Below are 14,297 nucleotides of genomic sequence, written 5' to 3'. Positions count from 1 at the left end.
TATATATATATACAGCTTAAGAAAACCTAAACGAAAATTGGTTAACTTAGCAATTTGAATAAGTTTATGTTGGAAGTATTAAATTTACTAAAACTAAAACTAAAACAAATAAAAATAAAGCTGAATGAAAATATAAAAAAACTAATGACAAAAGTGCACAACAAAATTAAATAGACTAAAATTAACTTGACATAATATATACTAGTATATAGATAATACTAAAATGAATAAAGAAGACTGGGACCATTTTATTTGAAAATGTTTGTATTAAAAATAGTCTCAGGCTTTTGGATGTAACTTTATGCTTATATTGTCTCTCATGTTACTTTTTTCACGTCAAGGCCTCCATCAGACCTGTATCTCTGTGCTAGCTTGTACTTTTCTGCCCAACTTTGAATCTTTGTATTGCAGCAGTTCTCATGTTACGCTCCCCCTAGGATGAATTGCTTGTATTGTAGCATTCCTCATTTGTAAGTCACTTTGCGTCTGCTAAATGAACACCTTTAATGGTGGATCGATAACGTGTTGTAGGCTAGTCATGAGCTCAAATGAGGATTTCTGCTTCTGTGTGGAGCTTCAGTTAAGGCCTTGCCAATTAAGGTGTGACTGAAGGATTCCCTGTTCTGTGAATTACTGAGGGAGCATGTGTAGACCTTCTGAACAGACTCTCAGCTCTCTCTTTTTGTCCCTGTCTCTCATTTCAGCCTAACCTGTACCCCACAGTAGGGCTACAGACTCCAGGGGAGATAGTAGATGCTAATTTTGGCCAACAGCCTTTTGTGTTTGACATTGAGGACTACATGAGCGAATGGAGGGCCAAGATCCACAGCATGATCGCCCGCTTCCCCATCGGCGAAAGACTGGGAGACTGGCAGGCGGTTCTGCAGAAGTGAGCATCAAGTCACCTTATAATAAATTCAGCAGTTGCAAAATTTATAGAAACATCTACTTCATGTTACATTGCTAATCAACCTTGTTCTGTGGCTAATTTGTGATTCATAATGTTTTTTCACCTCATATTAACCTTTTTATGTTTATATCTGCAGTATGGTGTCCAGCTACTTAGTGCATCATGGGTATTGTGCCACAGCAATGACCTTTGCCAGAGCCACAGAGACCATGATCCAAGAGGACCAAACCTCAATAAAAAACAGACAGAGTGAGTACAAAGTCAACTAGTTTAGCTACAAATAAATGGAAATGAGTAAATGGATAATTATGTGTGATTTGAATATGTAGCAGAATTAATAAGTTCAGATCTTCTCATGTCGTTTGTGGTTTGGGAATAGGAAAATATAATCATTATGAGGAACTTAACAGTTTATGGAATAAGCAAAACCATTGCTTTTTTTTGGATGATTGGTTATGAATATTTTATCAATTTCTCAGTTAGAGTTATAGTAAAGCATCTTTGTTTTAAGATGTAATGAACACACTGCATATTTAATGTTACCATAATTAGTTATCTGGCACTGGCCACAATTTGAATTTAATAAATCTTGTTGAAAGCAGCTTTTCATGAGATGATGAGATGAATTAAATGTTATGTGTGATTTTGCTCACAAAGAAAGGCAGAGTCTATAGGAGTATACTTTAATGCTGAAAGTTGGTATTATCATGAGTAATCAAATTTTCTGTGATCTTCTCAGATAAAAGAGCTCAATGTACAATAAAAGTATGCTGTAGCTTTGAACACTTAAAACGTCTCATTTACAAAAAGAATATGTACTGAAACTAAGCTTCAAAAATGACTCCCTCGGATTTCAATCCTAATCCTTTCAGGTAATAAGTAGAAAGTATTGATAGGCCTAATTCCTAAACAAAATAAGTAGAACAAAAAAAAGTGTAAACTGTTTAACTAACCTTGTGCTTTTTCTGGTGTGTGTAGCACCTACAGCTCTGCATATCTTACCTGAATGATCCCAATAATAGAAATGAAATGCTTTATTTATTTATTTATTATAATAGGGTGACCATGCGTCCTCCTTTTCCCTGACGTGTTCAGGAATTTAAAATTGGCTAAAATGTCCAGGATTTGGCTTTGTTTTCCTATTGGCGTGCTCTCTATGGTCCTCAAAAAAAACATGGTGCTCATGCATGTGCCAGACGGTGAAATAGCAGCGCATTCAAAGTTGTGCATATAACGTTGCATTGTTTTAACCGTTCTCTGTACACTGTAAAAAATCAAAAGTTGAGAAAACTTTAAAGTTTAAGGCAACCAGCTTCAGGAATTGAGAAAAATCTAAAATCTCCTGAAGCTGGTTGTCTTAAACTTTGAAGTTTTCTCAACTTTTGATTTTTTACAGTGTATATCCCCCTTTCGTGCAGCCACGATTGGTTGAATATGTACACATGCCTGCACGCTATAGGCCAAACAGTTATTATTTTCAGCAGATATCCAAACAAAAGTAACACAAAGAAAGGATGTTAGGGTCACCCTATTTTAAAGGACCCTGTTCTTAACTGTCAAGAGCTGCATATTTCACTATACGTTGTTATTATTATGCCAACCTGTCACAATGTGATTCAAGCTTTGCAAAGAGGCTGTTAAAGATAAATGGAGCGTTTAAAAACTATATTGGCAACAAACCCTTGCATTTAAGCGTCATTTATCATTTCACCTGTGAAGAGGGCATTTACATAGAAGTTTCAAGAGCATAAGAGTAATAAAACACCTGTTTAAAAGGGTCAGAGACAAGGAAAATTATCATAAAACTAAATTATGAATGCTCAAAACACTTTACTAACATTGTAAGTGGACCTTAGGGAGAACTATTGAGTGAAAAAAAATGTATGATATGACCACTTTAACAAAACAAGAGCAAAACACACTAGTGGTTTCTTCTTTGTGCTTTCAGGAATACAGAAGCTGGTATTGGCAGGACGTGTTGGAGAAGCCATTGATGCAACACAGCAGTTGTACCCCGGACTCCTAGAACATGACCCCAATTTACTCTTCATGTTGAAGTGAGTACTGTATGTCTACCAGCCTCTGAGAACCATGTGTGTGTCTTTTTGTTTGGAATGGATCAAGAGGAATTGCTTAAATCCTGAAACAAGGTGGAAAATGTGTTCTCTTTCCTGGGGATCAGTAGAGCTCAGTTGTATTTTAACTTCCAAAGCTTTTTGGAGTTGCATAGTGCAAACGTACTCTGAAAACATGTAGCCTGAGATTAGGGCAGTCTTTAACTCTGTGTTGTACATAATGAACGTTTCTAAAGTGCCCTATGGTAATTCTGACGAATAGGGCTCTGTTTTTGTTACTTGTCTTTATAGAAAAAAACACACAGGGTGAAAAGAGGGTCATGGTTGCTTTGGACTGAGCTGCTTCTGATATGATTAGTCATACTATTGCATAAGGTTGAATATGAACTGCCTTTGAACTAACTTTTTAGAAACGCTTACAAGTCATACATCAGCAACAGCAATTGAATTGTGGATGTTTTTTATAATATTCAGGCCATGCTTCCAAATATTTATCTTGCTGAGAGGTTTTTGTGAGAACTTTTAAATTGCATGCAATTAGAAGATCCACCTACTAAAATAAGTGGATGTTAATAATAACGGAAGTTAACAAAATGGAAAGGTTTGCATAGTTGCTTTCACTTAAAAAAATAAAAGTTATTGAGAGTTAACGGGGAATGGTAAGTTTTGGCTGGCATTCTAACATTCAAAAAAAATTCAATGTATTCAAAAAAGCAATGTATCACAGTTTCTACAAAAATATGAAGCAGCAGCTGTTTTCAACATTGATAATAATAGGAAATGTTTATTTTACAGCAGAATAAAATGATTCAAAATTATTTCTGATGGATCATGTGACACTGAAGACTGTAGTAATGGCTGCTGAAAATTCAGCTTTGCCATCACAGGAATAAATTAAATTTTAAAATATAAAAGTTAAAACATTTTCATTTGTAAAAATATTTTACAATATCACTTGTTTATACTGTATTTATATGAAATAAATTAAGCCTTGGTGATCATAAGAGACTTCTTTAAAAAAACTTTTTTTATCTTACCAACCCCCAATTTCTGAACAGCAATATATGTAAAAAAAATCTCTGTTATTGGACAAACCAGTAAAGCATTATGAATTATTCCTTGTGTTGAGTGATTTCCGGCAGCTATGTTCTTTGTTAGTCTTCTGGTCTTAGGCCTAAAGGGATAGTTCACCCAAAAATGAAAATGCTGTCATCATTTACTCATCCTCAAGAAACAAACCTGTATGAGTTTGTTTCTTCCGCTGAACACAAAAGATATTTAGAAAAATGTGTGTAACCAAACAGTTGATGGTCCTCATTGTCTCCCATAGTATTTTTTCCATACTATGGCTTATCAGCTGTTTGGTTACCCGTATTCCTCTAAATATCTTCTTTTATGCGAGTAAACACCCTCAGAATTTTCATTTTTGTGTGAACTATCCCTTTAATAATTCTTTGTCATGCATTGAAAGCATGATATCCCTGATCTTTGGTCCTCAAGCAAACTGCGTTCAGACAATCAGTGTAAGCACTACAGAGCAATAAACCCTGTTCTCAACATGTTACTGGCATTTATGGGGCATTTGCTGCCTCTGTGTAATGTTGAACTTCTCTTTGGGAACAATTGCTATTATGTTTGCTTGGCTGGAATTTCGTTTTGACAAAGATAAAACTGATTTTTTTTTTATATAAAGCCTTACATGGAGGTGCATGCATGCTATTATTTAATTGCACTGTTGGATGCCATCAGATGTCAGATACTGCTGTGGGAATAGTGCCAGGATGTGTGGGAAGGAAGCAGTGAGAGCTGACTCCTCTCACTCTCTGTGATGGATAACAGTTGAATGACAAGCAGACAGTTTAATGGATTGCTGAGCCGACAGTGTCAGTCAGTAGGCATAATGGATAACAGAAACCTGGTTGACAGACATTTGAATTGATTGGCAGGTCTGAAGTGAGTGTGTATTTGTGTGTGAGATCTCACTGGTATAAAAGTGATTTTTTGCTGCTCTCCCTTAGGTGTCGGCAGTTTGTGGAGATGGTGAATGGAACAGATAGTGAGGTACGGTGCTTTAGTGCCCGCTCTCCTAAATCACAGGACAGCTATCCTGGCTCCCCCAACCTGAGCCCGCGGCACGGCGCCACCAACGCTCACTTGCACAACACAGGTGACAGACACACGCCACACTAACATCTTCAGTGTTACTTAAAAGTTAAGCACTTTGTGATTTAATGTATTTGGTTGAATCATAAAAATCCCTAGTTTCATCAAAGTATTTTGCATAAGGGAAACAAATTGTAATTGTGACATTATTTGCATGATATTTAAACCAATTTTCTCTCCTAAATGCTTATTAATATAATTCTAAAAAAAAAAGTCATGAATAAATGATCATTAATAAAAACATCTATTACATCAATACAGCAATTCAGTCCAACAAATACCATGTTGTGTATTTCCAATTGCACGTTATACATTTTCTTAATTATTGATCTAAATTAATTCATGCTTATTGAGATTTATTAAGTTTTTTCACATTACAATAATGAGACGGACTTTTTTGCATTATATTTATATGAAAATAATGTTACAGTGCAAACATTTGTAATGCTTCTAACTTGGGCTTCATTTTTTTGTGAAATGTTTTTGGTAACACTTTATTTTAAGATTCAATTCTCACTATTAACTAGTTGCTTATTAATACGCATATTACTAGCATATTAGCTGTTTATTAGTACTTATTAGGCACATATTAATGCCTTAGTCTGCATGACCATGTTCTAGATCCCCTACCTAAACTTAACAACTGCCTTATTAACTATTAATAAGCAGCAAATTAGGAATTTATTGAGGGAAAACACTTAGTTAATAGCGAATGTGTTCCCTAATCTAAAGTGTTTGCATATTATTATTATTAGTAGTAGTAGTAGTAGTAGTTTTTATTTAATTTGAGGTCACATATGATCTTGATATTTATTAATGTCTACAGTGTTTCTGTTAAATTGTCTTGAACAGGCTTACACAGAATTTGTATACCTTTTTTTTCTCTCCAAAAAGTGTAGGGTAGAAATCTATGCAATTAGAAGCAGTCAATAATTGATTCATTCCTTTTTGTTAGCATTATTACAATCAATTTATTAAATTTATTTAATCAAATAACACCATGATGTGTATTTACACTTGCACTCTATACATCTTTTTAATTACAAATCTAATTGAATTCATATTTATTCATTTATTTCTTAGCTGAGCTAACTAATCTAATAGGTAGCTGAAAGCATTAATCAAATTAGCCCAAATATTTATTAAACCAAGATGCAAGGGTTGAAGGCTGCATAGACCTTTGTGAAGAACAGATGCTCAAATTCAGAATTCCGTGGGCTTAGATTCTGTGTGGGTCTGATCATGAGTAACATGCTTCATAAAAGATGTGGAGCAGATGGTTTCTTGAATCACTCGTTTCACCTGTACTGCAGTTGGCTGGATTATGTAACTTACTATTGAAATTATGCCCTTTCATTCATATTGTTTCTCAAGATAGTTCTCATTATTTCTTTCTCTCCTCATGACTCAGGAGCAGACAGTCCCACATGCAGTAACGGGGTCACCCCTACTAACAAAAATAAGAGCCACAACAAATACACAGGTGTAAGCTCCGCCTCCGCCTCCTCCTCTCCATCCTCCTCTCCTTCCTCCGTCAATTACTCCGAGTCCAACTCTACCGACTCCACCAAGTCCCAGCCCCACAGTGCCACCAGCAACCAGGAGACTAGGTCTGTGTTGTTGTTTGGGTTAGTAATTGGCTTTTCGTCTTTGAACCAGACAGAAAAACAGAATATGTGGTCCTATGCAAGCAAGGCCAAGCATATAAAATTGATCTTGCTCCCAAATGTTGTGTGCTTACATTCTCGAGAGCCCAGCTCTGCTGTTGACTGTGTATTTTTGTGTGTTGACAGTGATAGTGAGATGGAAATCGAGGCAGAACATTACAGCAACGGCGTGACAGAAAGCTCAACCCGCATTATGAATGGCACATACAAACACCAGGAAATCCTGCAGGCGGATGACAACAGTGTTGGCAATGGAGTAGCAGGTACAGGACATGCTTGCACACCACATATGCAGGACTTTCAACATCGTACACAACAGGCTGTGAGAATGCCTTTTTAAAATTTGTCTCCTCGTTTCTCATTCATTCTTCACTCTGAAGTGACTAGTTCTTTCTCTGCTTTCTCTGTCCTTCTCTCCCCTGAGAGCTGCTAAATTGAGCTTCTCTATAATTCAGCCCATTAAATGTTTTTCTCCAAGGTTACAAAGAGAGAGAGTGATCTTTTGTAGTTGCAAAGTTTTTGTAGAGTGTGTAGTTTTTTTTTTTTATAGCACCCAGTGCTCAGTGTTTTGTTTTGTTTCTTTACATTCCTTGTAATACTTTCAGGCATGTTTTTATTATTTTTATTTTATTATTATTTTTTGCTTAGATTTGAGAAAATGGCTCAAAAGGATTTAAGAATTGTATTCAGACTATTAAAGGGAGGACTTTTTATTATTATATTATATACATTATTATTATATTATTATTTTATATTATTTTGTTGTTGAACGTTATGGAGTCAGTAACTTTTTAAAATAAATTAATATATTAATTCTGCAAGGATGCATTAAATGGACATTTATAATGTTACAAACTATTTCTGTTACAAAAAGGTATCACAATTTACACAAAAATATGAAAATTTTCAACATAGATAATAATAAGACATGTTTATTGAACACCAAATCAGCATAGAATGATTTCTGAAGGATCATGTGACACTGAAGACTGAAGTAATGCATGATTAAACTACATTTTCAAATAGAAAACAATTATATTATTCAATTGTAATAATATTGCACAATATTGCTGTTTTTACTGTATTTCTGATCAAAAAATGTTGAGCTTAGTGAGTTTAAAGGGGTCATATGTTGTTGCTAAAAATAACATTATTTGGTGTATTTGGTGTAATGAAATGTTAATGCGGTTTAAGGTTAAAAAACACATTATTTTCCACATACTGTACATTATTGTTTCTCCTCTATGCCCCCCACCTTTCTGAAACGCGTCGATTTTTACAAAGCTCATCGGTCTGAAAAGCGAGGTGTGCTCTGATTGGCCAGCTATCCAGTGCGTTGTGATTGGCTGAATTCCTCAAGCGTGTGACGGAAATGTTACGCCCCTTACCATACTGTGATGCCGTGTCCCGGCCGGAGCGATGAGACAAAAACATTAAAACCCATTTTAAATGAGGCATTTGTTGCATCCAGTGGGGACGGATTATAAAGTATTTTTACGCGTTGCATCGTACTGTGTAAACATAAAACCATGTCTGCATTTGTGATCGGAGAAATGACAAACAACAAGCACTACTCTACACTGCTCAAAACTCGCGTTTGAATCATCAGTGGCAAATTCTTTAAATATAAAAAAACGTACTTACAGTCTGTGAGTCAGAACAGCCGGCATTGTAGTCTACTCTCCCAGGATCAGGAAACCCATCTGAATATTTGGTTTTAACTGTTCTGGAACAGTGTTGTAAATACAACTTAACCACTGATTTCTAGTCGTGTCCTCTTTTGGAAGACCATACAAAGTAGTTTCGCTTTCACAACGAAACACAGCATCACACACGGTGGGCTAGAGTGAGCGGCAGCCGGAGGCCTAGAGTGAGGAACGGCCGGCAGGTTAGAGTGAGCGGAGGCCGGCTTGAGTGAGCGGAGGCGGGCGGGCTTGCGGCAACCACATGTGACGACCCCGGGCTGGACTCCGCTTCGTCCACGGTGAAAACCGATCCGGCGATCCACAGCGCGAAGTTGATGTATTTCCTCAGCGACCAGCACGGATCAGCTCCAGGCATGACGAAGCAGATATCATCCTCTTTTGGAAGGCCAAACAAAGTAGTTTCACTTTCAAAACAAAACACACAGCGTCTTCACGACATGGCAGCGGTGGCAACAATACTACAGCGAGAATAAAAGTTACGCCTTCTTTCTTTGCGTGAACATTTGGGCGGCGTTATGCAAATCTTCCCACATCGTGATGTAGACATGTGGGGACCTGTTAGAGCGAGACGTTTTAGGTAGGCGTGGTTGACTCTTAACTTTTATAAAGAATATCTCTTTGGATTTGAGACTTTAGTCTTTGCAACTTTACAGATCTTCTTTATGCACCAAGAGCTTGTAACACTCCAAAGAGAAAGGAAAAATTTAAATCATACGACCCCTTTAAGAGACTTATTTCTAAAACATCTTAAACGTTTGTATTATATTATATTACAATATTTGCATTTCCAATAGTTCCACTCACTTATTAAACATAACCTCAGAATAATAAAATAATTTAGGTGAGATATCCCAGCAGTACTATATTGAAGCAATTTAACCACAATAGCTATGTGTACCATGCAATTAGAGTTGCAAACATGTCTGCTTTTGTGGTTTCATTGCAATGTATCTGCTCCTCTAGATGACAGCTGCAGCTCAAGACAACTGTGTGGAGGAAACCAGGCGGCCACGGAGAGAATGATCCAGTTCGGCAGAGAGCTTCAGGCCCTCAGCGAGCAGCTTTGTCGCCAATACGGCAAAAACGCCACTCACAAAAAGATGCTGCAGGTAGGAGTGATGGAGGGAAAGAGGAGGGTAGGGTGTTATGGTGATATTGTGCAATCATAACACATCAGTTTGATTGTTGTGTTTTATATTAAATATTGGTGAAGTGGTCTATTTAGACATGCAATAATATTCTGAGCATATAAAGTAATCTGTTCAACTCCTCTGCCTCTTGTTTGTTGCTGATGCAAATACACAGTTGAAGTGGAAACTTGATTAGCCCTGTGGGTAGGAGTACACTTGCATCCTTTGTGCCCACTCGCCAATGCGTTTGTTTGTTTGTTTGTATGTGTGTGTGTGTGTTCAGGATGCATTCAGTCTGCTGGCGTACTCAGACCCCTGGAACTGCCCCGTGGGCCAGCAGTTGGACCCCATGCAAAGAGAGGCGATCTGCTCTGCTCTCAACAGTGCTATTCTGGGTAAGGCTGCTTGGCTGGCTGAGATCACACACTACTAAGTTCTGTGAACATGATCGCTTATGTAGGCCTTTTAATTTACATGTGGCTGCAGTAACATGAGACCGATAAAAGAGCTTGTAATGGTCTGGTAACATGGCCATGAGTTGTTATTATCATTCCTAAATATTTAATGGTTTTAATGGCCTCATATCTGTGATCTTGTCCTTCATTCAGAGTCTCAGAATCTGCCCAAACAGCCTCCACTCATGCTGGCTTTGGGTCAGGCCACCGAGTGCGTGCAGCTGATGGCCAAGGTTCGCTCTGGTTCCTGCTCCTTCGCCAGAGTCGACAACTTTTTGCACTAGCACCAGTCCAAACAAGAGCACCAAGGTAATTATAGTTTTAAAAAATACTATATTTTTATTTTTTTATACAGGAATTTGATTGTAAAATTCAGTATAGTTTATTAGTTTAGTTTGTTTTAATTCAAGGCAAAATTATTATTGTTATTATTATATTTTTTTAATTAATTTTATTTGCATTTTAATTTTAATTCAGTGTAATTTTTCAGTTTTCATCCATTTTAACATGGGAACATAAATCATTCTGTACATAACAAACACACTTTATTAGAAAATGTGAAATGTAATTAGTGGGTGGTTGGTTTTCTAATGTTTAGCAAGATTAAGTAAATCAGACAGTGCTGCATAAATAATTAATATAAAAATAAAGTTAATTTCTCCGTAATTTTATTGAATTTTTGTTTATTTTTTAGTGCACTTTTATAAGTCCGATTTAGTGTTTGTTCTTCTAGTGTTTGTTAATTTACCATTTATTTTTTTACTTTATTTAGATTTTTTCCACTTTTTTTTCAGTTTTATTTTAATTCAGTATAATTTCAGTTTTTCATTCCTTATCAACTTTATTTTTAACATAAGAGCAGGTGTATGGATTATGGTGGAGCCATAAGAGCAGGTGTATGGAGCAGGTGTCATATTATTTTAACATTATTATAATCAAAAACAAACTGGTTTGTAGCACAATCAGTTTTACAGGTTACTACACGTTGTTATTCTGCTAGTTATTTGCCTACTAATGAATCAAATGTCTGGCACGTTCAAGGTGAATGATATAATATGACAACTAAAGTACATTTTTTCGTAATTGTATTCAACTTTTGTTCATGTTTGAATAAACATTTATAGGTCTTGTTAAGTGTTCATTCTTTTGCAAAATCACTTTTGTTTTACTTGGCCTCTTTTTCCGCTGCTGTTTTTTAATTTTTTTATTTATTAAATATTCCAGTATTTCTGTTGTCCATGTTAAAAACGTAACATTTGTATTTCCCTCAGGCAGTGTTGGGGACAGCTAAGCGGAGGTCTTTCCAGTTGGTTGCCATGAGGAGAACACGCGCGTTTGAATTGGTGTGTCGCTTGCCGTTTGCCAGAAGCAGCCGAGCAGAATGAATAGAAACATGAGAAGAGAGGCTTCTTTTTAATTTAGTATTATCAAATACAAATTGTGTGACACTATTTAAAGATAATTAATTATTCTGTTTATCTAGTCATTTTTATTTTAGTTTATATTTTGTCCGTTTGTTGTGCTCATCTTGAAACAAATCAACTTCCCAAACTATTTTTTTTTCATGGGTGAATTCAGTGCATAGTATTTCAAGCGTACCATATCAACAATATACATAATGGTAAGTTCCTACTGAAAATTTGAGCTACGCACTCTGGTTTTTCTCAGTCAGAGCTCAGGTATTTAGACGTCGTCAGAGCGGGATGTTTGCGGACACAGGTGTCGCTTCACCAGATCATACTGTGGGTTTTTAAGCAGGTCCTTTTCTATGTACAAGCCAATTCTATTGTTTTTTTTGTTTTTAATTTGGTCAAACTTAACAGCCCCTTTAGCAATTAAATGGACGTTGGTGTTGCGCATATGTGAATTAGGCGTGACTTCACAATGTTTTTGTGCGAGAGGGTGAGATAATGCATGGCTCCTAGCGTCTTTTAAGCTACTTTAGTATCTCAGGCACCAGCACGAGTTTCATTAGACACAATCACACAGTGACGACGCAGACTTGCCTTTGGGTCCAATGTAGATGACTTATATTTTCAACCATAGACCTTTGCCCAAAAATAAATCTATTTTACCAATATTTTACCATCTTTATAGCAGTGGGTATCGTGCAAATGTCAACCCTCACTTTTTTTAAGTTTTAAGTTAGGTATATTGAAGTTAACAAGTGGTTTTCTGATTTTTTTTGTGGCTGTACCAAATAAAAACGCAACGCTTTTGACAAAAGAAAATTAAGGTCAGTAGTTTGATTACTGAGAAGCTCCACTGAAGCTTGCAGACTAACTTCGTATACGAAGTCTGTACGTTTTATACCCATGTGAATAGTGTCACCGTGTTGATAGTTCTCCTGTTAGATTAACAACTACAAACTGACACCGTTTCGACTTCTGTTGTTGGTTGTTTCATTAGCTGTTAAGTACTGTTGTTCAAGTTTCTTACCATTGGATGCACTGTACTTCAATTAATGCACATGATGCATTACTGTATCTGTCTACCTCTCCTGTTCAGTAATGGAGGGACAGAGTATGAACTTGCAGCATGCAAGACAATTGACTGACCCAGCGTTCCTGCAAATGAACAGAAACAAACAAAAAAAGAAGTATTTATTTAGCACCTAGAACATCTCCTTAAATTGCAATCATCTTTGTTGCTCCTGAACTTCACCTAAACCTCATATCAGTGCAGTTGTTTTGGTTTTCCCCTCCTTTAGCAATCTTTTTCTTGGCCTTTGTAAATGTGATGTTATCTGGCTCAGGAGCTTAACATTTTTATTTCCCATTAGCAGCTTTCTTTGTTCTTTCTTTTAATCTGGTCATCCATGAAGGAAGAACTATAAATCGATCCCATGTCAACCCAGCATTTTACTTGCCAGCACGTGGTGTTGAATGTAGCTTAGCCGATTTTATTTCCCACATTTTTTGCTGCTGGCCATCATGAGATTGTTACATTCCTGTATCTACACCTGCTTTTGTTCATTTATACCTCATTTACTCTTAGGACAGTGCTGTCTAGCTTGTTGTGTCATACACAAGGTATGTGTAGTGCAGGTTGACCTGGCAGAAGTCAGGAGGTCACGGGGTCGCTGGAAGGTTGCATTTGCTCCTCAATATCTAAAATAAACTTGGCCTTCCCAACTCTGGAGTTACATAATGGATATAGACGCTAACGCAGAGTAAAATCACAGATTACACTGTTTGGAGCCCCACCATTTGTTTTTAGCAGTGTTTATGTGTCGGTCTGATTGTGTGGGGCGGGAATTTTACACATCCTGATCCCAAACAATCTTTTTTTACTGTTTTACGCCGCTAAATGGGTCAATTTGGTTGTTAAATGGTGGTATATTGTTGCATGGGGACATCTTGTGTAACTTTTTACTTATGATCGAGTTACAAAATGGCAGTTTATATAGAAGCGGTCGTACTTCTACTGACCTGTACGTTGTTGAACTTTTGTCATGGGGTGGCTTTTTAATGCCAAATATGTTTTAGAACTCATCATAATCTAACCACCTATAATGAGTATTGTCGTTTTAAAATAATCCATCATAGAACTTCTTATTGGCTTTAAATAGGGACCTACGTACATACTGTATATGGAAGGGAAGAAAGTAGCCAAAATCTTTGTCGAGATCATCTTAGTCATGTGATGATGTTCCTGCCTCAAAAGACAATGGAGCAGGATGAATGGAATGGAGTACAGCAAGCTGTGCACAATTTACTTCTATTATGATTTTAATTTTATTTGAGTTTTCTTTTAGCAATTGTGAAATGGGTTACCCTCTACTTAGCATGAACCTTTAAAAACCTTTAAAACAACATAAAAAAGAAAAACGACTTAAAAAAGAAAAAAAAAGAGACATACCTATGTACTGGAAACATGATAAAGAAATATTGTACTCATTTAATTTTGACAGAATTATTTTTATTAAAATACACATCCATGAGCAAATTGTGTCCGTTTTGTATTATTTTGTTGTTCTTGTTTCTTCATATGGAAATTAATATATTGTTCCTGCATCTTTGTGGTAACTGCATTTTTGGCATATATATACATATAATGTTCTTGCATAGATAATCTATTCCTACAAAATACACTTTTTATACCGAGTCCATAAAATGTGTGTGGCTCAGGATCAGATGTGTAAAAACTGTTCAGGATCTATTGTAAAATGCTTTCATGCATTGGATATGT

General features: G+C 36.3%; 1 protein-coding gene across 2 annotated transcripts in view; it reads left to right on the top strand.

Moving 5' to 3' along the window:
• Nucleotides 1-14,046, top strand: part of LOC107596923 (ran-binding protein 10-like) — a 30,359-nt gene extending 16,313 nt beyond the window's left edge. Inside the window, exons 6-15 of one of the 2 annotated variants that reach the window (XM_016287783.1) lie at nucleotides 705-889; nucleotides 1,047-1,159; nucleotides 2,859-2,967; nucleotides 5,004-5,152; nucleotides 6,560-6,776; nucleotides 6,942-7,078; nucleotides 9,485-9,630; nucleotides 9,935-10,046; nucleotides 10,260-10,415; nucleotides 11,378-14,046. In XM_016287783.1, coding sequence (XP_016143269.1) covers nucleotides 705-889; nucleotides 1,047-1,159; nucleotides 2,859-2,967; nucleotides 5,004-5,152; nucleotides 6,560-6,776; nucleotides 6,942-7,078; nucleotides 9,485-9,630; nucleotides 9,935-10,046; nucleotides 10,260-10,390 — 1,299 coding nt within the window. In that variant the 3' untranslated portion in view covers nucleotides 10,391-10,415; nucleotides 11,378-14,046. The remainder of the gene's footprint in view (nucleotides 1-704; nucleotides 890-1,046; nucleotides 1,160-2,858; nucleotides 2,968-5,003; nucleotides 5,153-6,559; nucleotides 6,777-6,941; nucleotides 7,079-9,484; nucleotides 9,631-9,934; nucleotides 10,047-10,259; nucleotides 10,416-11,377) is intronic. The other variant, XM_016287784.1, reaches the window with a different exon arrangement.
• The last annotated feature ends 251 nt before the right edge of the window (nucleotides 14,047-14,297 follow it).

Source organism: Sinocyclocheilus grahami, unplaced genomic scaffold, assembly GCF_001515645.1.
Source record: "Sinocyclocheilus grahami isolate Dianchi unplaced genomic scaffold, SAMN03320097.WGS_v1.1 scaffold225.1, whole genome shotgun sequence".
Classification (NCBI taxonomy): domain Eukaryota; kingdom Metazoa; phylum Chordata; class Actinopteri; order Cypriniformes; family Cyprinidae; genus Sinocyclocheilus; species Sinocyclocheilus grahami.
The sequence above is the reverse complement of the archived record's forward strand: the minus strand, read 5'-3'. Positions and strand labels throughout refer to the sequence as shown.